Here is a 25,454-nt window from a genome sequence, read left to right on the forward strand (position 1 = left end):
CCACCTTTCCCTGAGCTTTAAATGGCAGTGTTCGGGTGACCTGACTTAGACAAATGGGACACGTACATCACTTACATACTTGTTTAATGCACCTGGGGAGATTTCCTTAGATGTATTTCTTGCCGTTACTCAAGTTGGTAGTTTCCAGTATTGTATCTCTGGCACAGGTACGGCTGGCACGGGGTCCTCTCACTGTTTGCTTTCACTGCTGCCTCCTTCCTTCTCTCGCTGTCCTCTTGCAGCTCCACTTTCTCACACCTTTGCAGCACTGTCTCCTTTGTATGGCAGTTGCTCCTGTGTTCTCATAAAAGCTTGTGGGCTGGCATGGGGCCCACCCCAATAACCTGGTGGAGTTAACTGGCGCTTGGCTCCAGACCTCCCTGTAATGGTTGTGTTCCTCACTAGTGACGTGCTCTGCACCGGTTAGGACCTGGTGACCTTGCAGATCCTTTCTCTGTTGAAGTGCCTGGGACTTGCTAGCTAGTTTAATAAATTTAGCTTCTTCTCTGTGCTTCTCTGGAAAACACTAAAGAAATAATTGTCAGGAAAGGTGAGGGGCGCTTTCATCTTTGAGGTTCTTAGAAAGTAATGGACAGATTACGATGATGATGGTCTCCTCATTTTTCATCCTCATGCATTCCCTCATTCTGGAAGACCATTCGCTTAATTTATTGAAATTAACTTTATGCTAAATGTACTTAAATAAACATAGAAATTTTAAAGTGTCCTTAAATGTTAGTGGCCCCTATTCCTTCAGGGATATGTACTGGCATATGGTAAGGAAAGAAAGAAAAAGCAGATGCTTTTTCTTTTTTTTCCTGAGAAAGGTGCCTGGGATAGGAGGATGAAAGAGGAAAACAGGGGATTGGGTTCTTCTAGGTACAGCTGTTCCCAGCTGTAAGAATCAGGGCAGAAATAAATTTGTAGTGTCAGGAGAGACTAAATAAACTAGTATTTAAGTGTATTCTTAGCCAATTTTGTTACTCTCTTCTGTTTTCTAACAGTCCTACAGCTAAGTTACCATTTGAAACTTGGTTCTTTTGAAACAATTATCCTCTTCTCAAATAAGGGCTATTATCCATTTTGTTCCTTCTAATTCCTCAGCAAGCTGGCCTTTCCCCCACATTGGACAGTTTCAAGTCTTAGCCTGACAGGGTGCTGAGCCTTCTCATATCAACTGTAGTATTACCTAGAAAGGCTGGACCAGGTGGTCCTTGAAGTCCCTTCCAACCTGGTGTTCTATGATTCTCTTTTTCTGTAGGCCATTCTTCCTTTAAGCATTCTTTTGATTCTGTTAGGGGTAGATCTTTTTCCTGAGAACTAGTAGATTTACAGGACAGGCTCAGAATAGCTCTCCTGGGTATTCCTGTTTTATGTCTTGGGCATTTTTCTAATGACTCACATTGAAATTTTTCCCTGGTACGTGCCACTGGAATATCAAAGAGCCTGATGTACAAAATTGATGGTAGTGGCATTACCTTGGTAGAAATGTGTTTCTGAGCTTCATTTTTAAAGCAGTATCTCTTACCAGCATTGTCTGGGCTTTCTGGTGGTTAGTTTCTTGAGCTGCCTTCAGTTTCCCCTCTGCATTTCCATGTGTGAAAGGGAAAGTACTCAGACTGTTCATAAAGTTTGAAAATTTGTGACCTTCAGTTGTCTGATGCAAGCAAGCTTACAAGCTCTTGGCTTCTGAGATGTTTTGAGAAAGTCACTGGAGGGAACTTACAGAGAGGTGTTGGCCTGATACCCTTTCAGGCTTGGCTTTGTGGGAGTTTGAAATTACTTGACTGAAAGGATCATTAAGAAGGCAGATTTTGCATTGATAAAAACAAAACAAACAAAAAACCCTCCCCCAGCTGTGTATGTGGGGAGAAGAAAGAGGACTTGCTGGGTTCAGATGAACAGATGTGATTCTTCTTCCTCTGTAAAAAAGGGGGTGTAGACATGGTAGGCATGTATGGTCTGTCTGGGTATCTGATTTTTGTGCAGAATTTGTGTTTTTTTTAACCTAAGCTAATGTGCAACCTCACTTCCTCTTAAGTAGTTGTGACAGGAACTTCAGGGCTAGTGTTTCTGGAATTGCAGCCCAAATAAATGTTTAATTTAAAAATGACAGATTACTTAGTGCTGTCATGCTTCTCACACTCTTACTATGCAAGAGTGAACAAATACTGTATAGTAAACTGTGGATTTGGTTTATAGACATGTTTGTTTCTGGGCTGAGCATCTTGAAAGAAGTGGTTTACAGCATGTCTTTAAAAATTGATTTCACTGTTTCATCTACTACTGGCCTGAGTGTTCCAGTATCTGCCAGGAGTAATTATAGACAGTCGGTTCAGATGTTGCTTAAATGTGTAAGCCTTGATGGGAAATGCAGTGGATTTCAGCCAAAGTGCTAATTTTGATGTTTTGTCATTTCATAAAACTGTGAACTCAGAACAAATTATTTTTATAGTGATCTACTGATACGTAATCACACAGCTAGGGCCAAATTCAACCTTGATGTACCACTGCAGTCTACAGATGTGATTAAAGTTAGAGTATCAGTGCTACCCTAAAGTTGGCTAATTGGTATTTACAGTCACATGATGGCTTTATTTACCCAGGATCCCAGGTCAGCATCTGTACCCTGCCCTGAAGCTCATGGTGCTGAGGCTGGTTTGCTCCAGGAGTGCTGTTAAAAGCTAGGCTGTCTATGGTTATATGAGCTGTAATTGTGCCTTTTGGATTGCATTGTACTCCAAGTTACTTTTTATAATTTAAACATATTTTATAAATTAATGTTATTGTGCGAGGGATGTGTTTACTGAATGCTGTTGTTGTTGTGTTTTGTTGTTTATTTTATTTGTTTTTTCATAGCACAGAAGAGAATAAAAAAATACGAGAGTCAAATTACAGGAGTCTGCCTGTGTTTTACAGGCAATGAATGGAGAGTGTCCTGTCTGTCCAGCGTGGGGGAGGTTAAAGTCATAGAGATATAGGAATAAGAAGGATCTTCCTTAGCTTAGTAAGCTCATGGATCCAACAAGTTGGATCCATCAGTCATTTTGGAGCCTGCTACCTCCTTTCAACTAGTCATGAAGCTGTTACAGCCAGAATTTATGTAATAATCAGGTGGCATTTTTTCCTCTCACAGTCAATGTAAACAAGAGAGTGTCTTCTTTCAGAGCTTCAAGCATTCTGCAGTGTCATTTGGGACATGTCTGTCTGCCAGATTATTAGCACAGCCTTTAGGGACTCATGCAGCTGCAGTGTCAGAGGAGGGAATGGATCTAAATAGGTTCGTGTGCGTGAATAGTATCAATTGCATATTCTAAGGGGTGGAGAAGTAAGGGTGCTGCTATATACCCTTTTAATTCCTTAGGTTTTCCAGCGTGAGAATTGTGTCTTGGCGTAAACTGATCAACATTTCCTCTGTTTGACAAATGGTAAGTTATGGCAAGCATTCAAAATCCTGCAGACGTGTGAGTGCACCTGTGATGCTCGCAAGTGTCAAAAGTTTAATCCAGAGCTACTAATAGAGCTGGGAGTTTTCCCACTGACTTTAATGGATACAGGATCAGACCTTGCTTTTGAAGTGATGGCCCAGTCCAAGAGTCCGCAAGGGATTTGGAGGTGTTTGGTTTCCCCAGGAGTGTGTGTCTTCTCTTCTCATTGCATCTTGTGTTTTCCTGTGGCTCTTTGCTCGGCCTTTTTCCTGAGAGCTTCTCTCTGCAGCTGTTTCCTGCCATTCCTGGTGTTAGACAAGCAATGGAGCAGAGGGAGCTGAATTTATTTCTTTTTTGTGGCATAGCTACAGGCTGTGGAGCAAATGGGGCAGCCCAGTTTACCACTGTCACGTTGATAATCTTAGAGTGATACTGCTGGTCTGTCTTTGGTCTCTCAGACTGTCTGTGGCTGCTCTGCAAGGCGTGCTGCAGCATTGGTCTCGTGCCTGTGGCAGTGCAGAGCCTAGTGGGGCATGCAGCAGCGGTGTGGCTGCCTTGATCTTCCTTCCACGGAAAACCAGAGTAAGCAGTAGTCTTAAATCTTTTCCAAGCATATAGCTGGGAGGAGGTCCCAGATTCCTCTGTGTAGATGCACTCTGAGGGCCAGTGGATGTTTGAAATCCCTGGCCTTCCATATCAGGACCTCTCTGTGCCTAACAGTGGACTCCAACATGTTGTTTTTCTACTGTGAGCACCTCTGAGCAGTAGCTCTACTTGCCCAACGCAGGCTTGGGATTGTTACTTTGTTGCTTAATAATACTTCCTACTGCACTGTATTGTGGTCCTTATTATTGCCACTTCCATTAACAGTCACCTAGCAGAAAAATGCCTCTAGACTTACCTGATCATAAAGAGTGTGAGTTCAGTACATCCCCCATGGTCTGTAGATAGCTGCAGCGAGCCTTCTGGGGACAGTTCAGAATGCAACATGATCGTGACTGCATGGAAAGGTAAATACAAAGTGATTCTCAATGTCTCCTCTAGCTCAGCAATTCAGGCACATTAAACAGAACTAGCAGGTAGCATGCTCAGAACACATGAAAAGACTTTTTCTTGCATTGTTTACACAGAACTTTTTAACTCATGACCACAGTAGCTTGCAGTTGCAGAAGCTTCCCTGGATTCAAGAAGACCACAAACAAATTCACAGAGGAAAAAGCTTTCAAGGTCTGTTAATCCTAAAGATACAATTTCTGGCTCAGGAAGTGCCTCTACTATAGATAGCAGGAGGACGAAGGTGTCCTGGGGAAGTATTGCTGGGTGAAAAGGACAGGCATATGCTTTTCTTACAGCTTCTGCTGCCTGTGGCAGGATACTGCACTAACTGGACCTTTCATCTGACCCAGTACAGCCATGCTCTTCCCCTTTAGTCAGGGGCCAGGATGCTGTTGCCCTTATGGGCTGTATCTGCCAGTGTGAGTTCAAGAGAGAAACCGGAAGGCAAACATCATTTTTCTGTTTTAGTACAAATCTCTTTTGCAGAAGATGATAAAGAAAAACAACTCTGTTGTACATTTAAGAGCTTGATATTTGTTGTCATTGGTCATGCTGACATCTTTCTGGTGTTAATGACTGAGATATCTATTTAGGCAGTAGAAGCTGTAAATAAATTTTGGATCTAATTTCTTAGAATAATTTGCTTAGTTGTTTCCATTTATCTGCTGATGAGTTGCACCAGGATAAACTGGGTTATGTCTTGCTTTATATTGGAGCAGGTGGAAGTAGTTTGGCCTGAAAGTATTTAAAATACAAAAGGTAGAATTGAAGAGCAAAGGGCAGTGATGAAGTAATGGCTTTGTCTTGGACACCGAGAAAAGAAAAAAAAAAAAAAGATATGGAGAGACATTACAGAAGACTAGTGCATAGTGAATTATTTATAGAGAGAAAAGGAGATACTAGAAAGTAGTAGAAAATTTTCAGACCTGTGGTGGAATTTATTGCAACTACATTACAATGTTGGGGAGGACAATTAGGGAGGTTTTGGTGGAACAGCTGAGAGCTGGGGACTGATTCTGCTTCTAAAATGAGGTATCTTCCACTAGTTGCAGCTGCTTTTCCTTGTTGTAAGATGTCAGAAAGCTTCTTTACTAGAGAATGGATGAAATAATCTAGAAGTATTTGGTTTTTAGTGAAGAAGCATACTTTCTGTAGCTTGGTTTTTATTTATTCCAGTTTTGTTATTGTTAACGTAGTCCTTACATTCCTAAGACAGAGATCTCCTGCATGTACGTGTTTCTGTTTTGGGAAGGGAAAAGAGGAGATGAAGTGTGCTTTTGTACCTTGTTTTTATTTTGTTTGCTGTTGGGTAGCTGAAAAATAAATGCTTGTTAATAGTTATAACATAGCCCCTTGGGCATTTCAGGCTATTATTGTATATTAGTACTGCCCTTCAATGCAGCATTATAATTCTCCATCTGCTCCCACTCTCCCACACAGACATGTGCCTTCCTTGTCTTCTCAGATCCAAACAGGAATTAAAGATCCTGGAAGAGGAAAGGGAGTTCACTGTCTTCCAGAAGAGATTTGCCACTCTGCTGTCACCAGGTTTGTTAGTTTACTGTAAACCTACGAAGTGCAGAATTTCCAATATAATATAAAAAATGCTTCTTTCATTTTTGTTTCCTTTCTGCACTTGAAAAGTGGATTTTATTTAGTGTATTTAGGTCTTTTCCCACTAAGATTATGAAGCCTAATTTGAGCCTGTTACTCTTTTCCCCAGTAATCCGTAGAAAAGCACAGCTGCCCTACTAAAAACATACTGTTTATCCACGAGCTCTCATCTGAGCAGTCCGCAGTGTTCCAAAGATCAAAGTTTAAAACAGATGTTCCAGTCCTTCCTCATTCCTTTTACTCAAGCACACGATACCACAGAATGTCTACCTGCTGCTGATAAATACTTCAGCTGAGCTCTGGCCTGTGTACATGTGAGTGTGCAGCCTTCCTGTACTGTAGCCTTAGCAGAAAGGTATGTCCTGGCAATTTGATAACCATGAAGTCAAGTAGGACAAGCTGAGTTATTAGTTAGCTGTAATGAAACGGTCATCTGGTTACTTAATCATTCCTTTTAAATTAAAGTAAGCAATGTTAAGGATTTTCTTTTTTAAAGAAATGTTTTTGCAAATGGCAGTTTCACCTCTCCTTTTTTTTTCATTGCCTATGTGGGAAAACTAGCACATTTATTTAAGGATAAACTGGGAAGTCTGTGGTTTCCAGCACGCACATTTTGAATAATATTTATACAGACTATTATTTAATAGGCCATATAAATATTTATCATATGCTGTAGCCTTTTGATCATAAATGCTTGTTTAAAAAGCCATTCTGTCCCTGCTGAGATTTGCAAAGAAGGAGGCCATTGCTGTTTTAGTGCTTGAAGGGAATTTTAGTTTCTTGTCCTGTCTTAGCAGTTATAGCCATGGACTAGCACAGTCAAGCTGTATATGTCTTTGAAAAATGTTTCTTTTTTTCTCCCGCTTTCTTTCTGTTTGCAAATGCAAATAATAAGTTGTAATTCTGCAATGGACAGGCAAAGCTCCAGTGAAGTTTTGGAGGCTTTTTTTCCTGGCTGCAAGAAGCCAGGCTTCCTGAGCTAGACACTTAATGGGTGTAGAAGGTATTATAGTGGTATTATCACCATTGCTCTCTGCCAGTTGGGAAGTCCATGAAGATTCATCATCTATGCACCAAATATTTTGATGTCTTATTAGGAATATTGTGCATGAGGAATTGACCTGTCTGACTGGACCTTTGGGACTTACTTAAATGATTTTTCTGGTTTGCTGTTCTCCTCGTGATTGTATTGACTGCAGAAGCTGTATGCTGAGTCCAGTAGATAGAAAATTCAAACCAAAGTTTTATTTGCACAACAAAGTTCTCTTTGCACAGGGCAATGATCATTGGTGACCAGATTCCAAAGCAAGAAGCTTGTGGTGGGACCCTCAACCTCTGAATTCCATTAAAGAATTTCTTAATTTCTCATTTGGAGCTTCCTTTTGTACCAAAGGAATTGTGTGTAAACAAAGCTGAATGACAGCTTTTGTCTTCAAATTCTTACTTGGCTAAATATACCACTTTCACTGTTGAGTTCACATTCTCAAGAGGTACCTTTAGGTGGAGTTCTTATTTGGTGACACTTACGACCTAGAGATGACAGTGCTTTGTGTGGATTTGGTTGACAAGTAGGTGGCTTACCAAGTGATTGATATTTCAGAAGAATCTGGTGCATTAAATGAGGTTTTTGCAAGCAGATGAGATCCCATTGCAGAGATGCTATACTTTGAACAGCCTCAGTAACTTCATGCCTGCTGTGCTTGAAAAAAGCTTAATATTTACTTTTAGCCTTTTTTTTGTAATTTTTTTTTTTTTTCCCAAGATATCGAAGTATTTGCATTGTAAATATGGGTGAGAGTTACTGACAAAAAGAGTAGTTTAAGTAGGTTTATCATTCTTGGTTTTGGACTCTTACCACTAAATTCTTTCTTGCTAGTTTTCCATGGATATACAGAATTAAAATAGTGGATCTGCTTAGACTGAAATGTAGTGCTGGAGCATATAAACAAACTCTGTTTCCTGCCCAGTCACTCACACATGCATGTCCTGGTTGCTTAGTAAGGAAAAAAAGGAAAGTAAACATTACATGGGCAGATTGGGTTCCAGGTTTCAAATGTTTGTGGGAAGAATCCAATGCAAAGCCATAATTTTAAGTGCTGAGTAGGAGGTACTATGAGCTTAATTTTCTAACATCTGTTAAGCTTGTTCTCCAAGTAGCAAAAACACGTTAATGAGCTAAAATCAAGACTGCCATACAGGGAAGAGAAATAAAAATTTAGAGTAATATTGTGTATGTGAGAAGGAGGCAGAATGTAAAATGCACCTCTTGCTTTTTGTATTTTGTGAAAAGCAAGTAAGAAAGATTTGCCTTTGTTTATGAAAAAGAAATAAATCTGCTTTGCAGCTTGTGGTTTATTCTCTTCTTTCTATGAGTCAGCAACTAAAGGCAGTGCCGAAACAGGGAAAACCAGGGAAATTTGTGAGATAGTACCAGAAACAGTCTTACGCAATTTCTTTATAGTAAAATTTCTTGCAAGTAGCTAGCAGCATCTGCAGCCAGATTTTTAAACTTTGAGGAGCTGGAGTGCAAAATTAAAAAGTGAACAGCATCTTTGGAAAAGCATGTTTTAAAACTGCTTTTACAGCCAAAGGCTAAGAGGAAGATGCAGAATGCTCTAAGTATCCCCAATGGACAGATGCAGTGTTAATCACTGGTATCAGGATAGTTGTCCTGTCTGTGACTTTTGTTAGTCAGACCAGGTTATAGAGCCAGGACCAAGAAAAGAAAGTGAAGGGCGTTTCTTGCCAGTATTCCTAGGTATTAGACTCCTGGCTCATGGCTTGAACATATATATGACCCTGCGTAACAAGGTTAATGTGTATTGCACCTAATCTACAGGGCAGAATAAGTATGCTGGAAAGCAATAGCCACTACGTCCATCAGTACTGCAATATACTCTGTGACTCTGTGAGTTTTTCATTGTTAGAAGCCAGTGATGTGCTCAACTTGCTCCAGTGCAGCTGCCGTGGCGCATGCAGAGTGGTTTGTCCAACGCTGCTCAGGTGCTTGAGAGATGGGCAGAACCCCCTCATGCTGATGCTGGCCAAATGAAGAAAATGGTCCCTCATCCCCAGCAGTGGTAGTTGAAGCATGAAGTGACAGATTCAGGCATTACAAAATGTGGCAGGTTGTGGTAACCAGTCTCCACAGACTAAGTACATTTCCGTGAACCATTTAAGGGGCAGGATGAGGGGAAGCTGGATAGTTTTCTTTAGCTGAGGTGTTATGCTAAATGCAAATGAAACATTGTCCAAATTCAGCTATTACACTGCTTAATTATTATTCAGGTTGATGCTTAGAGTTCTCTGTGTTAGGAGACTGACTTCCCTCCCCCCCCCTTTTTATCTTTATTTCACCTGCTGCCTTTAACCCTCAGTGGTAATAGACTTGTAATAGCTACGAACAGCAGTGATTACAAGGCAACCATAGATGGGGACAGCCACTTATATTGTGCCAACACTACATTCAAACTGACACTCAATGTTAGATACTGACCTACACTTCAGATGTTTGAGGCACGGGGAGGAAGGCTTGCTTTTCTGTCTTGTAGAAACAAAACAAGTAACAAGCATTGCTTCCAAACTTCAGTACAATTTCTGTGGCTATATGATCAGCTATTAATGTCTGAAGGTAGAAAGAGGATTTTTACCGTTTGCTGTTCCCCTGCTTTTTCTACCAGGCATTTGGTGTACTTTGGCACTAAACTGTAGTTACAAATGAAAAGGATTAATTGGAAATGTGAATAATCATATTGTTCTGCCAAGCAATACTTCCCAAATATTCCCCCCTTTGCCCAATGCCCTTCCCTCTAACCAGCCCATTTTCCATATACAGAAATAATCCAGGTCACTTCTTCAGGAGAGATTGGCTGTTTTTAAGCAGAGCCATTTTGGTGCTCTGTAAATACTGTGTATTCATCAAATTATAATCGATCCTTTCATTTTCTGGAAATCAGAAGTTGTGTGTCAACTGAGTTTTGTGTGTTTCAGAGGTTAAATAGATTCATACAGGCACTAATCTTGGTACTCATCTGACATTTCAAATACTTTGTATCAGCTCTTACTTAGCATTCTTCTTGCTTGATTAAAATGTTTAACTATGAATTAAGGGCAAACTGTGAGAAGTTAGGTACATTGCATTTGTCACTGAATTAAATGTCAAATAGTTAAACATAATATAGTGACATAAGCGACTCATTGTGAATAATTAAATCAATTAATCTCACTTCGTTCTTGTAGATCATCAGAGAGTAGGCAGAGATTTCCTGGGATGCTCTCATAAGAAATTTTCAGTAAATTATTTTCTGAATCTTTAAAATTGTGTGGATTTATGCTGGGTAGTTTTTAAAAACCTAACCAATTTTAGTTTTATTTTTATTTTCCCACAACAGGTTTTATTCAAAATGCACAGTAAGAAGCAGGATCCAGTAAAATACTACGTTGGAATTGATGTTGGGTCAGCAAGTGTTCGTGCGGCTTTGGTAGATGAATTTGGGACAGTAGTGGCACATACAGAGCAGCCAATTCAAATCTGGGAGCCCCAAACAGACCACTACGAGCAATCCTCTGCTGACATTTGGGCTGCTTGCTGCTCAGTCACAAAGGTATGCAATGGAAAAGAAAATGAGGAAGATATGTGTTGCAAGTGACTCTTCAAGTTTTCAGAGTGTAAGACTTCTCGGTCCTTGGCCTGTAGCATGTAGTTGTGTGCAAGCTGTGTTACTGTGTGACTTGTAATCATCCTTGCGCATTAAAGGCATCTGGAGGATATGGCTGATATAGCCTCACAATGTCTGTTACTCAGTTGAGGAGCTGAAGGCCAGGGTGAAAAGAGCTTGTGCTATAGTTGAAAGTAAAATGCAAGGCCTTCCTTTATGCTGTTAGCTTAGGGGAAGGGCTTACTGCTGCCTTCAGGATTCACATCTGGGGATTTTGTTTTGCTGGTGTCCTATGGTTCTAGCCATAGGACAGTTCTTTGAGGAGTTGAGGTTGCTCAGAACCTGGTAATGCCTATATTTAAAGATGTGTGTTGTGCTGCACTGGAGTCACAAAGGAGCATTTATTACAGAGAAGTTGTAATCTGGTTTGGAGGTGCTGCCTAACATGATGTCTGTTGTCTGTGATCCGCATGAAGATGACTGTCCAGTATTATAATACCAAAATAAGTGATATGCATTTGTGGATTGTATCAAGCATAAAATCAGGTTGAAATAAACCTTTACAGTAAGGGAAAATTTGTAATTTCTGGTCCAAAAATATGCCTGTACATGCTGGTGGTAAATTAGTGACCTTGCTTGGCAGCGCACGTGTAGGCCATTTCATCCTTCTCAGTAAAGCCCCAGCCTGCTCCATGTTTTAAGGTTGGCTTTTGAAATATTCATTATATGCTTGGTAATTTGCAGATGGACAGTTCACCCTTTCTGTTGTTATTGATCAGCCTTTTCAAACATTAATGAGCTTGGGTCTGCAGAAAAGTCCTGATATGAAGGAGACGAGGGTGAGGGGGAAGGAAGGAAGGAAAAGAAGGGAATGTCAGGAGTGATAGGGAAGAACAGCTTGATGATAAAGCAGCACAAGCCTTTTGTTCTACTTACTTGACTTATCTCTTTGTGAATTGCTTTGTTCTTGCTCTGGGCTTCTTAAAATACAATTTCTTATATGAAAGCAATAAAATAGGGTCTCTGAAACTACATTTTTACGGAGCCAGTAAGAGACTGGCACTGTAGCAAGTGTAGTGAAAATCTTTCGTTATAGTACTAATTAAAAGAATGATATTTTTATTGTTGCTGAGAAGTGACAATTTATTACTGCATTACATTTTAGGTGTCTTGCAACCTCACTTGGCACCTAATCCATGTGGGTGTTATGTTTTAATTCCCAGTGCTGCTGGAAGCCTGAAGTTCAGGCCTTTTGGGGGGGTGATGTTGATTATTTTTTTTTTTTTTTAAATCTTCCCAAAAGTTTGCTGTTCAAACTCTTGGTAGCAGAGCTTTTGGAAAGGTGTGCATTGCAGAGGTATTATCACTGCTATGGGTTTTGACAAACTTTATTTTTTGAACGCTTCACTATTGCAAGACAAAAAAGGTGTGGCACAATATTACCAATGCAATTCTAGAAAATCACTGCTTGCACAGGTGGAATTGGAGTGAAGTAACTGATGGAAGCACTTGGCCCTAATTCTGTGTCCATGTTTCATGTGCACCTCAACTTCAGGCTTTTAGAAAAACATTACCAGTTCTCTGCTACCTTTATTTTCTGATATTTTTGTGCTTCCTCCTTCCATCCAGGGCTGGGACTAAGATTAAAAAGCTGTTAAAGTACTTTTCATGAACCTTTGAATCAGTTGTGAAAACGTAAGAATTTTTTGTAATTTGGCATTTTTTTAATTAGAGATATTAAAGAATACTGAATCTCAAACATTTTTTGTTTGAGCTTGCATTTCTAACTTGTTACTCGTTTTCAATACTCTAGTTTACATGGTACTTGCATATATATAGATAGGTTTGGATTCATCTGTGTTTTGTATCTTTGCAGAAAGTTGTCCATGGAATAGATGCCAGCCAGATTCGAGGGGTTGGTTTTGATGCTACATGTTCCCTTGTTGTTGTGGATAAACAGTTCCAACCTTTGGCAGTCAACTGTGAAGGTAGGACTCCAGCACAAAAAATGGTGTTAAATGTGCATGTTTTGCCACTGATGTGAGTGAACTTACAATTACATCCAAATGCCAGGTTGTGGGAGTGACTCTTGGAGATATAGGTGACAGAAAATATTTTTAGAAGATTTTTTTTGTTGTGCTGTTTTAGTTCTATTGCAAAATTAAATGTGAGATGAGAATTCTTAGTGTTTGGCATTCCAAGATCAAATCCATTCATCTTGGCTCAGAGAGACTGCTTCTTAGAGAAATCTAGACTCATTTTTCTTTTCTGCCTGCTATCTCTTCCTTTAGACTTTACTAATCACCGCTTTTATAGTGTGTATAAATGCTCATCCACACTAGCTAAAGGAATGTTAAAAATGCAGTGTTATTATAGTCTAACTGCATACTCTGTCATGAAGCTGCAGGCAAGAGGTTCAGCTTGTGTATTTTATTACACTGGTGTTCTTTCTTTGTCTAGGACAGTACTAAACTTCAGAACATTCTGTAACCTTTTTCTAAAAAAATTAATATTTTATTAATTTTTGAGTAGATGATTCAGAAGACTCAAGAAATCTGTGATGCACGTTTTTTAAGCAAATCCCATTTAAGATTATGTGTGAGCAAAATAAGTAGTTACAGAGCCATAATCATAATTCTGTTGATGTTCCATTTCTATTCTCAGATGTATTTGTCACCTCCTTCTGTCCTTCTCAAAAAAACCAGCTTTGCCCCCAAAATGTCCTTCACTAAATTTAGATTTTTCAGTTTGAGAGTTTCTTACAATCGTTTCACTGCTTAATGATGTCGGGGGCTATTTTGGTCTACTGAGTCAAATTCAGCTCTCATTTTTTATTCCCTAGCACCCCCAAGAACTTTTAGGTTACACAGAGTTGTTGTTAAGTAAAAAACCAAGAATGCACTGATGACTATCGCACTGGCATGGGCATGCAATGGTCTGCTTTCAGGCAGCCTCAGAGTTCTAAGTTATATTTGAATCTGTTTTTTAAATCCATAATCCAATTAATCCAATTAATTTGAATGCATAATTTGAATCCAGAAATATTGGTATGCCTTACGCTTCTGCCTTGTCTTGGAGTATGTTTTCAAGATTATGCGTGGGTGGCCAGGTCATGAAGTTGACTGCTCAGTGTCCCTAGCAAGAGAAGAATCTGAAGTGCCACCTGGGTTGCTGTTCTATCTCTCTAGCAGGTCCTCTGTAGGTTAATGTTCATAAAATGGTCTTTGCTTCATGTTTTCATGTGTTATGCAGACTTGCCAAAAGCTTTTTTACTTCCACATCCAAAATAATAGCATTTCAGCAAATGATCCCCCTGAAACTGTTTTTGAAAGGAATTAGGGTAGTTCTTCTCATATCAATAGAAGGAGAAGGGGAATTCCTCTAACTAGATAGTTGACAAGTTGAGTTAATTTCAGTTTAAAATGTAATTTCACAGATTTTGTCACATTTTTAGTTCTTAGTCACTAAAATGCTTCTTTTTATTTTTAACTAGATATGCGTATTTTGTCAAGAATTGTGGGTTCTTTGAATGAAATATAGTTTACAAGAGTATGGTGTTTCAAAGTTCTTGGATGCTCACAAGCCTGTTGGGTTTCAGTCAGCATTTTTGGTGCTTAACATGTCTTAATGTTGCCTCAGAGAGCTAGAATTTTATCTTTAGATATCTGCTGTGGATTATTAATGTAAATAGAATTTAAATGAAGATGTGAAAGTGTGAAGCAGCTTAGAGTCTAGTAGCTTACAGTTCTGAGTTGGGGTTAAACCAAACCTAAAATAATATCTTTTTTATTTTTTTTCCCCAAGGGCAAAACTATAGGAATGTTATTATGTGGATGGACCATCGTGCAGTCAGTCAAGTTGAGCGCATCAACGCAACGCAACATCGGGTTTTGAGCTATGTGGGGGGAGTGATGTCTGTGGAAATGCAGCCACCTAAATTGCTGTGGCTAAAGGAAGTAAGTACATCTAAGATTGTGGTGAATTTTTGTTGATGATTAATGTCCTTTGATAGTTTCTGGGAAGGAAATTTCTAAAACAAAAATCTTCAGCATTAGCACTGAACCCAAAGGTTCAAAGTAGGGCCAGCCTTAAGTTGTGATGAAAATGTTGTGTGTTTCTTTTTTTACACTCGATTATTTAGAAATATCTTTGATTTTACTGAAATGTAGTGTTTCTCAAATGAAAAAGTTCATGTGCCTTTCTTATTTAATTTTAAGTTTTGAGATATATCCATATTTCCTGGTAACGAATGAGTCCTCAGAGTATCCTGCTCCAATTACTGAAGCTGGGCATGCTTGCAGGGGCATAGGGTCTACTTCTGGACTGGATTTATAGCAATTTGAAAGCAGCACCATCTCAGTGTTGGGTATCCTGGCCAGAGGTGCTGCCTTTGAGGCCTTGCATCCAACAGCAAAGGGCTGTGTGATGTCTTTGGTTACTGGTGGAGAAACTCATCAGTTGGAGCCTCAGTTTAGTTTTGTCCCATCTGTAGGAAGTAGACTGTCTGCGGAGGGAGGGTGCTCTGTTTATAATGTGGAACTCTGCTTCTGTCTCTTGTGTTTACATTTTTTGTCTCACAGGATGACATAAGGCCTTTTAATAACTGTCAGACAAACGGAGAAATGCTTGCCACTTGAATTTTATGACCTACTCCAATCTGGCCTTTACATTTGGTCTCAATGATACTTGCTGTCATTTTAGCAAAATTAAAATATAAGTTACTTGCTGCCAGTTTGAAACAGCTGAAGTCTCCTGTCCTTAGAAACATGGAACATCATATGGTAACAAGGTGCAGACTGGGGAAAGTCAAGGGAATCATCTGGTAGAAGCAGGTACCAACAGATTAATGATAATAGAGGGTAGTTAATGTTGTCTGTAGATGCTATACTGAAATATCCATCCACTGGTTCTTTCCTTCTTGAGCTATGAGTATCATATGTCAGTCATTTTATAAATAATAAAAAGTGAAGCTGTAATAGCCTTAAATTAATCCATTATGTTTAAAAAGTTTTTTGTATTGCAAGCTCTGGAATATCAGTACCTGGCTGATCAGGAAAGGCCAGATTACGGGATCTCCAAATGTGATCACCCAGAGACGTAAGTCTAGGCAATGGCCTCCAAGGCCTCTGATGCAATTGTTGCAGTATAAAGGGCAGAGCAAGTATTTCAGGGCTGGTTGCATCTGTGAGCTAATGGATAGGAAATAGAATTCACCTTAGCCAGCATGCCAGGCAGTAGCAGAGCTTACCTGGCAGAAGAAGGGTATTACAGAACAGGGTTTGTTCATATGCCCCTTTCAGCTCCTGACGTACCAGCTCAAGAGATTATTATTCTTAAGAGAGGGATTTTTTCCCTCAGTATCTGCTGAGCTGCTCACGCGACACTTGCTGCATCCTGAGTGGACTAGCAAAGACATCCAGTTAACCTGCTTATGCTTACCCTGCTTAACTCGGAGACCTTAAACAACATCTACGGTGGCACCTCAGCAAGGTCATGAGAAGGAACAATAACAGCTATTATGGAGGTGATTGTAATCAGTTGAGCTGTGGGCAGGTAGTGTTAAACTTCTTAGTGTTGGAGAGGTATGTGATCAAGTGTTTTGCTTGCTGATTCTATACTTGTTGCAAAGTAGGAGGGTGAAAGGAATTGACTGTTTATTTTCAGTAGCAACCACAGTAGTGTAGCTATGGATGACGTGACACTTGGGGCTATCAGCAAAGGTTCCTGTTAGCCTCTGACAGCTGAAATTCAGCCTCCTGTAATACAAGTGTTCTCGCTTTTTCCCAAGGAAGGCAAATTTTACAATAACTTTGAATGTCATGTTCTCCAAATGAGAGCTAAAACACCAGTTTGCACATCTGTTACTACTCAGTGGAGTGTCTACAAATAATAAATTACTTAAGTCTCTTCAGATTCTCTGTTATTAATATTTTATAGATGAATAAACTATGACACACTATTCATTTGGTGCATAAGCATCATGCTTCCAGAAAGATTTTGATTAGAAAGGTTGATGTGGCTGCAACACATAAAATGCATAGATATTTTAAAAACAAAACAAAAAATACTAACATAGACTTTGTACAGTCATGCTCCGGGTCACTAGATACATCCTAATAAATGAAGATTCACTGTTGACTTTTGCCTTTAATTTCCTGGAACGTTTTTGAACTTGCCAGGTATTTAATGTTTCTGCTATTAGATGTTATTGATCTTTTCCCCCGTATAACTGTGATTGGTGCTGTGCATATTTGGTATCTGCTTGCATTGATCTAGGTTTTGCAGAGAGGGCACGGGGGAAAAATAACTGCCTTGTATCTGAAGTTACATTGAAATAACCAGGTACTAGTAATTAAGAATCATTTATAGATCCATTGAAATAACCAGTAGAATTAACTTTTGTATAATTGGGAAAGTGTTTGATACTTCTAATCTATACCTCGTGTATTTGTAACAGTAAACAACATGCAGTTGGAAGAACCTTAAAATGAGTCCTAATTAAGCATCTTCCTTCAAGTGGTTCCTCAGTTGTTTGGAACTCTTAATGTTGTTTTCTTGAGCTTCAAAGTTTATTTAGGCTGGTGTAAATACACCAGTTTATTATTGAGTTTATTACCTGACTGATAAATATTCAGATGTTCCCTTGGCTCTTCTGTGCTCCATGTTCATGGAGTCGGTTGTAAGAAACAACAGTCTTGCTAATACAAGATAAAGTTTGCAAATGTGTCTGTAAACTAAATTAATCTGTTAAGAGTCATTTAGGAGACTAACCAGAGGCACTTTTGGAAGTTACTTAAGATGTTGATAATAAATGACCCTTTGAACTGTTATTAAACCTGGAGGTTAATTGTGTGTACATGGCCATGAAAGCCTCCCTCTCCCTTTCCACAGAGCTAACTTGACTGTGGGAGGCCACACCAGGAGATCCTGTCTTCTTACTGTTTGCCCTGGGCTCTGCTAACTGTAGTATCTGAAAACTTGACCTTTGTGAGAAAAGGTCTGATTCAGCAGCATTTCTAAGCATCAAGTGATTACACTGTCGCTCAAAGAAAGGAACTTGATTTCTATTACTTGAAGAATTTCCATCTAAGCAATTAAAAATATTGATAAAGACTATGACTTAGCAAATTTACTCTGAATTAGTTGGAACTAATGTGGAGGGGAGGAGCAGGGGGAGAGGGCTAAGGTGACCTAACTGTGCTTTTCTATTCCCATCATTACCTTGTTACTAGAATTGAAGATGACCTCACTGACTGTGAGGGATGAGATGACGTAATTATACAAGAAGTACATACTGATCCTTATCTCCTGTTTCTTTACTGTTACACTTGTGTTTATTTGCAGAGGGATGTTGCAGTTTTTCTTCCAAGTCACAAGTTACTCTCACAGTTGCTTTTTCAATTCTTTCCCATATAGTGCTTTCTCTTGAAGATTTCATCTCCTTACATTCCTGCAGTACACAGAACAGAGATTTAACTTGAGACTAGAGACTTTGAGGCATGTTCTGTTCTTCCAACTCTTCATCTCTATTCCATTTTACTTTGTAATTAAGAAGCTAAACTATGAAGGCCATAAGAGGTCTTTTGAGATCTTTTTACTTTCAGTTTAGGTTGATTGCCTCTGAATCAGTTTACCTTCGAGTACCACAGTTAGTCTACATGAAATTAATTGGGTGGTCTTGATGTTTGTGATTGCAGATAGGTGTTCAGATGAGAAAGCCATCACTGCAACTGTAGTTTACATGTCGAGGACAGCTGTTTGCAGTAAATGATCAACTGAATGCAGCTACTGTATAGCCTCTGGGGCAGTCTTGTTAAAGTGTGCACATCTGTGGTCCACTTATGAGGAGCATTGTATTTCTCTGCCTGTGTGGACTGCATGTGGTGATAAAGAGTCCACTGTTAAATCTGTAATGGAAAACAAAATGAATATGATTATGTGATTATTTTTTTTAAGAATAAATTTATCTGGATTCAGTCACATTTGGCTTTTGAATGTGGTCAGCTGAATTAGCAACACTGACTGTAAATTAAATTGAAATAAAGAATCATCCTCCTTTCACAAATATTTAGAAACTAGCTGAAAGATAACTCTGACAAAGTCTTCCTGAAGTCAATAAGGTAAGTTCGAATATAAACTTCAGTGAAGAGGAAAACAGTCCGTGGTTATTTGGTCTTTCAAAAGAACCAATGAAATTCACTCCTGTTGCTGTTATTTCCTCTGATTTCTTCATTGTTTATAATAATCTTGCAAAACATTATTGCATTAGTTCTTTACTGCTGTAGCTGCAGGTATATTTTTTGCAGCTTTGCTAAGCAGGTTGTGCTGTTTTCTTGACTTTGGCTAAAGAAATTGCTTGTTCACTGACTGAACGAGTGTGTAGATGGTTCTGGCGGGTAGGTGTGTGCATGTGAACTGAAAATGTAGGTACATACACTCCTTCACTTGGAAATAATTTTGGTGCAAATGTTTGTCAGTACAGCGTGACTGTACAGATGTCTGTGCTCTGGCAAACCATCAGCACAGCAGTGAGAGCACAGCTTAAGCACAGTAATGTGAAACTGCAATGAAGGTCTGTCCAGCCCTAGAATTAGTCTGTTAGCATATTTTTCCCAGAGGTAGCAAAAGAAGAAATCTCATTTACTAATTTCTGGCTGGAAATTTTATTGTGGCTTGTGCCAAAATGAAAGGATGCTTGTTATGTTTTCCTCATACTAATGACATTACAAATCAGCTATTTCTAAAAAATATTAGTCCTATGAAATCAGAGATGCTGTAGCTTATACGAAATGGGTGGGGGATGTTGGACTGGGAGCAGCTATTAGCTTGGTAACTGTCTCCAAATGAAGTGCAGCCTTCCTACAGTCTGCTTTCACAACTCTATGTTTAATATGGAGCATAAGAGCAAAGAAGAGCATCCTTTTAGCAAAAAAAAATATAATTAAATATTACAGACCAAATGGCTAGCATATAATTCCTTTGCAATTAATAAATAAAATAATAGGTTTTGAGTAATGATTTTTTTCTCTATCTTACTGTTCACATCTTCAGTTACAGCTGCCTTTTTATTTATCATTGCTCTTCTTGTACACCCACGTCTTGCAGTGACCAATGGGATAATTTGCAGAAACAATTAAAACATCTCTGCCCTGGCAATGGAGGGAAGAAGAATAGCAGATATACTGGCATTAGTTTGGTAACAGCTTCTTTGTTGATGTATGTCTTCTCCTGTGCTTGCTGCCTTTGCAGCTGGCTTTTTGTTTTGCTGATTGTGACTGGTAAGATTTTGCCATTAAAATAAATAATCAACTCCATGTTAAGTAAGAATTAGTCTAAGTTGCTGGCTTTGGAACTGAACTCTTGATTAGAATTGCTTTAAATGCCTTTTTAACAGCTCTGTGGTATCAAAATCCATACGTAGTGAAGATATGTAGGCGTAAACTGTACTTTGGACTATTGAGTTTGGCTTTTAGTTACAACATACAGGCAGATGTTTCTTCTTGCCTTGTTACAGCTTCTGCCAGCTCAGCCTGTAATGTGCTTGGTCTGTCCCTCTGGAGCCCTTTCTTATCTGGACTCTGATGCTTGTCTGATTTGTGGTGCTCTGCTCAGGATACCTCAGGGATTTGAAAATACTTGCATGTGTCCAAGACAGTGTCTTGGTGGTAGAGACAGTGTGTTGCAGCAGGGAAGTTTTCTCCACCTTCAGCAGTAGCCTTACCCTTGAAAGTTTGCTTTCCAAGTCCCTCTCCTCCCCTCAGCCCCAGTTCCAGCCTCAAGATGAATGTGATAATTCAGTTGGTTAATTTTTTACCTGTTAATTTGAGTGCAACTGGTAGCTGCAAAATCAGTCAGTTTGCAGCCTTAGCTCTCTGGCAAGGACAGCATTTCTGCTCAGAGCCTATGCTGGATACCTCAGAAGAACTCTGTCTCACGACTTGGCATCCTATCTAAAGTGTGGGAGATCCAAGTTCTAAGATCTTGCTTTGTATTGAAGTAGGGCGTGGACCGTGGATTTCTTGATACCCATGAGTATGGGCATTAAGTCTCCAGTTGTTCTCTTTCTTCCTTTCACACAGTATGTATTTGTTTTCTGCAATTCAGAAAAAGAGAGACTGATACTCTGCATAGCCTACTGTTACAGACAGCCTGGGAGACTGAGGTTGAGGTTTAGGGTTGAACTGGGAAAAGCAGATGTTTTTTTAGTGAATGAATCTCTTTTCAGATTTTCAGGTGACTTAGATTTTGACCCGATGCTGAACTTGAATGTTTATACCAGCTTTCTTTTTTCCCTAAATGGCATAACATTTTTCTGCTACCATCTGCCCCTCCTGGTTTTAATCTAGATTTGTAACACACGACTTTGGGATGATTTTTGAATTTGTGGGTTTTGGCTGATAAATAGCCATGAAATTTAGACTGGTACCCTGTGCTAAATCAGATGTCTTACTTCTAGTCCATCTTTAGTTAATCCTGTGGCCAAAAGGGATCTGATAGGAAGGCTGACTATAATGATGTTTAAGATAATTTGATTCATATTAAAACTGTATTAGCAATAAAAAAGTCAAGATGTAATTGATGTTTATAAACACACTTCTGGTGGAAAAAAATACGTTTTCAAAAACATTAGATGTCTGAAGATCACTTCATCTTTAGAGAAAAATAACTCAGTAATAGAAGAAATCAAAGATTTCCTGTACAGAAACAGACTACCTCAGCAAACCAGTAAAATATGAATGTGAAAGCTCTTTCCCAAGGAGTATTTGCCTGCAGGTGTCTGTGAAAACTTGTATTGGATGCTGGAGCTCAAGTGAAATTCTGCATGTGTGTGTGTTTTCAGTCCAATTAAGAAGTCAACAAATAAATTGAACACAATACAAAATTGTGCGGTATGGTTTCATGATAATCTCTTGACTTGATACTCTGTATCAGTTCTTCCATCTCTCACTCTCCTAGACCCATCCTGTCTGGCAAGATTAAAAGACATTGTACTTCATAGTTCTTAAAACTCTTTGCCCTTGTGTATTTGGGATTATCTGTAAGAATCTAAAAAAATTATTGCTTGGGGGGTATAGTTGTTAAAAAACCCCAAAACAGCCAGAGAGAGGTGAAGAAAGGGGACTCCCTAAGCACCCCTGGCAAATAGAAGGGTTGAATTAGTTTCTTTACAAGTGAGTTTGATGGGTGTGTCCCAGGATATGAATACAGCGTTGGGAACGTTCCCGGATCTTTTCCACTATCCTTTTAATGTGGTCACGGATTCCTGACTGTGAGTGAAAATACATTAGAATTAGCTTCAGCAAGTGTCAAAAACATGGAGACTTTTGAATTTGTTTGAAAAACTCATCAGGCCACACTATGATTTTTTTTGTCCATACTAATTAGTGATGACAGAGCATCAAGATGGCAAAGAATGAATCATTTGGATGTTCATGAAACAACGTATTTTAGTGTCACTAACATGTGGGTTTGGGGAATTCTGAAAATAATAGAATAAGGGTGCAAGGAGTATCTTTGATGAGACAGGGTTGTTTGTAGTGGACAGCTATTCTTAATCCACTTCCTTACTGATTAACACTAATAGCCGAACTGTTGACAAACTTTATGCTATTGAGACTCTCTTAGTGTTGAATACTTTTGCATATCTAGCAAATCCTCCACTTCTGGAATCTTGTACAAGAATCTTGACCTGAATTTATGGAGACTAGGTAGAAAAGGTGGGGTTTGAAAGCTAAAAGACAGGTAGGCAAATAAATAATCCCTCAGATTTCTTGTGTAGAGATGAAGACTCCCATAGTTTCCTGTCTCATGTGTTTCTGAAGTATCTATCCAGCTCTGCCTTAGCCTGCTAGATGCAACTGTTGATCTAACTTGGGTTCTTGTTGAAGCTCTGCCATCTGGCAGGGCTCCATGCTTAAAAGACCCCAGCTAGGATTTGCATTTCTAGTACAACAGCTGCTCTTAAGTGAGACAATTTTGTACTGTTTCAACCATTTAAAAAGTTGGTGGCGGATTTTGAAGTAATCTTGCCTTCCTGTGGATGTCTGATTTGTGAACCTTGGCAGCATTGACTTGTTTGGTTTTGATATTCTTTATTTATATTAATGTACTGAGGCCATTGGATGGTATTATTGTATTGCAGGAAAGTGATGCTCACTCTTTATATCACACTGGAATACAGCATTACTCCTGGGGAAACTTTCTTCCCATTCATCACTGTCTGATTCCTGCAGCAAGTGTGGAGATTGTTTTTGTGGAAAGGAAGTTTTGAGAATATGCATTGCTATTGCAAGCTGGAATCAGACTGAGCTTTGGAGATAGAAACAAAGAATGAGTGGCCTCTTCCCATAGAGTTCTTGCTTTCTGGACCGCTAGGTTAGTCCAAAATATAGTGCTGGAAACTCTTTGCAAGTGGTCCATCTTGGTAGATGAAGTTTCTATGAGTTTGGAAATGCCATATGGTTATCAGGAGCTTGCAAGTATCATACTCTTGGAGGACTTTCTTGTAACTGTGTTCATTTACTCCCTGAGCTGAAGAAGTAACATTGATCCTCTTCAGATGGAAACTTAGACACTTACACTACTTTGTGTATTGCTACACCTTTCAAGGAAATTATGCAGAGAGGTAGAGTCTGCTAAGAAAATCTTAGGCTAATTATTCATGTGAATTCATGTGCATGCTGTGATGGCAACTGCAGGGTCATAGAGTGCATTTAAAGCTGATTTTTACTGGTTAATCCTGGCAGTTGAGAGCTCCCGAATGCCTCAGCTGTGGTAAAAATGTTCACTGATATCTTGCAGGTTCTTACAGGCTTCAATCGTATTTCAGTTATTTTGAAATAGATTCTAAAGCTTTGTGCTTCTGCTCACAGATCTGTTTATTTTCTTCCTGTACTTAAAAAAATATTACATTTTAAATGGTTAATTTTAGAAAGTAGGGCATTCTTCAGCAAATATTTTTTGAGGAAGTTGTCTATTGACTTTGAGGCTGCTCTGGCATTGAGCAGCTGATGGGGAACTGAGAGAGCCCACATTGATCTGAAACATGTGCCTTGGTGAAGTCTTAATGAGAAACTCTTATGATCAGTCTGTGGTGGGGGACAAGCTCAGTTCTTCATTCAGTAAATCATGCTCAAGTGATTAGAGCAGATTGCATGATCAGAATTTGAGTTTGGAAAGATTGTCAGTTTTGCATGAATGTCAGGTTTTAAACTGCATTAAAATAAGGATGTGATCATGTCTGGCCTCTAATATCTGCCATTCTTAACCTTCTTTGTCAGAACTTGCAAGAATCATGCTGGGAGAAGGCAGGGTGCTTCTTTGATCTTCCAGATTTCTTATCTTGGAAAGCCACAGGTGTCACTGCAAGGTATGTTCATTATAACGGTATGATATGATAGTCTTTGTGTATTTTCCTATGTATGTTTCTGCTTTACTTAGTCTTAACTGCACATGCTGTTATGTACATCTGTCTGTAATTCAGCTTGCTCCAAAACATCTTGAACTTATCTCCTTTTTGCATTGTGCATTCCTGAACACAGTTGTTCCTGTGGCTGTTGTAATTCGCAGATACAGAATGTTGCTACAACTGTCAGCTAGTTGGTCTTGTACACCATTTTAGAACATAAATATGATTGCTCTAGTTCCTGTGAAATATGCTTCATGTAATTCTTTGAAATCTGGTTTTGTTGGCAAATTTATTGACATTTTTGAGAACTGGAAGAAAACACTTTGCCATGTGGGGAAGGATCAGTTAAAATCTTGAGGAAGGGTAGGTGTTTTCATGGGTGTGTTGTTAGTGCCCAGCACAATAAGACCCTAATTTCTTTTGGAAACTTCTGTCACAGTAAATATAACTAATAGCACTGAAAGAGCAAACAGAACTTAGGAACTAGTGATTGTATTCTCTAGTGCTCATCTAGCCTCTCCAGGAGTACAGTGTGAATTCTTGAGATTAAAATCTTCATCCTCCTCTGCAACCTTTGGATGCAACCAAAATGTGTGGTAGGAGGTTTGAAAGGAAGTTAGCAGGGGCTATACGGAGACTTAGAATATGATAAAAGAGTTCTTGTCTACTGTCCCTTCTGGGTGCCTTAATTTAGGGGGCAGTGTTATTTGTGGGTGTGGGGAAGGGAGGGGAAGGATGGACTAAGAGTAATGCTGTGGAATTAGTGTAATGGTGCTTTCAAATGATGTCAGGCTGTCATGGCTTGTAGTGGACTTTTGACTGTCTAAAGACCGCGAAGGTCAGGTTTTGTTTTGGAAGACGGTCTGAAAAGGAAGGGTATGGCTGTAACAATAGCTCCTTGGTCCTGCCTGGCTTTGGCTTTGTGTTCTAAGCTGTCATTTTCTGGAGGTGAGGCAGGGAGTCTCCCTTAAAAGAAAAAAAAAAAAAAAAAAGAAAAAGAGCTGCAGAAGAGTAGTCAGAAGTAGACCTGGCTACATTTTTGCTGGCAGGTTCATTTCCATAGAAATGTCATTTTGATTATTCAGAAAATTTTGATTGTATTGAACAATGTTGTAAGAAAGAAAGGGATGTTGGGAAAAGACTTTTTGGACAAAGATTGAGAGCCCTTTGATTGAGAGTCTTCTATTTTGGATAAAATAGTTCCTTGTACATCCTTCTGTGCTATCTTAATGTTCTCCCCGAACTTAAGCCCATTGTTTTGGCTCTATTGGAATGTCTGATAGGGTAACA

At 39.2% G+C, this 25,454-nt stretch overlaps 1 protein-coding gene across 2 annotated transcripts in view; it reads left to right on the plus strand.

Annotated features, from left to right (window-relative positions):
• Nucleotides 1-10,495: 10,495 nt before the first annotated feature.
• FGGY (FGGY carbohydrate kinase domain containing) overlaps nucleotides 10,496-25,454 on the plus strand; it is a 123,184-nt gene continuing 108,225 nt past the window's right edge. The window contains exons 1-4 of one of the 2 annotated variants that reach the window (XM_009993577.1): nucleotides 10,496-10,702; nucleotides 12,633-12,744; nucleotides 14,561-14,712; nucleotides 24,037-24,125. In XM_009993577.1, the coding sequence (XP_009991879.1) occupies nucleotides 10,502-10,702; nucleotides 12,633-12,744; nucleotides 14,561-14,712; nucleotides 24,037-24,125 (554 nt within the window). In that variant the 5' untranslated portion in view covers nucleotides 10,496-10,501. The remainder of the gene's footprint in view (nucleotides 10,703-12,632; nucleotides 12,745-14,560; nucleotides 14,713-24,036; nucleotides 24,126-25,454) is intronic. The other variant, XM_009993576.1, reaches the window with a different exon arrangement.

Source organism: Chaetura pelagica, unplaced genomic scaffold (assembly GCF_000747805.2).
Source record: "Chaetura pelagica isolate M959 unplaced genomic scaffold, ChaPel_1.0 scaffold433, whole genome shotgun sequence".
Taxonomy (NCBI): Eukaryota; Metazoa; Chordata; class Aves; order Apodiformes; family Apodidae; genus Chaetura; species Chaetura pelagica.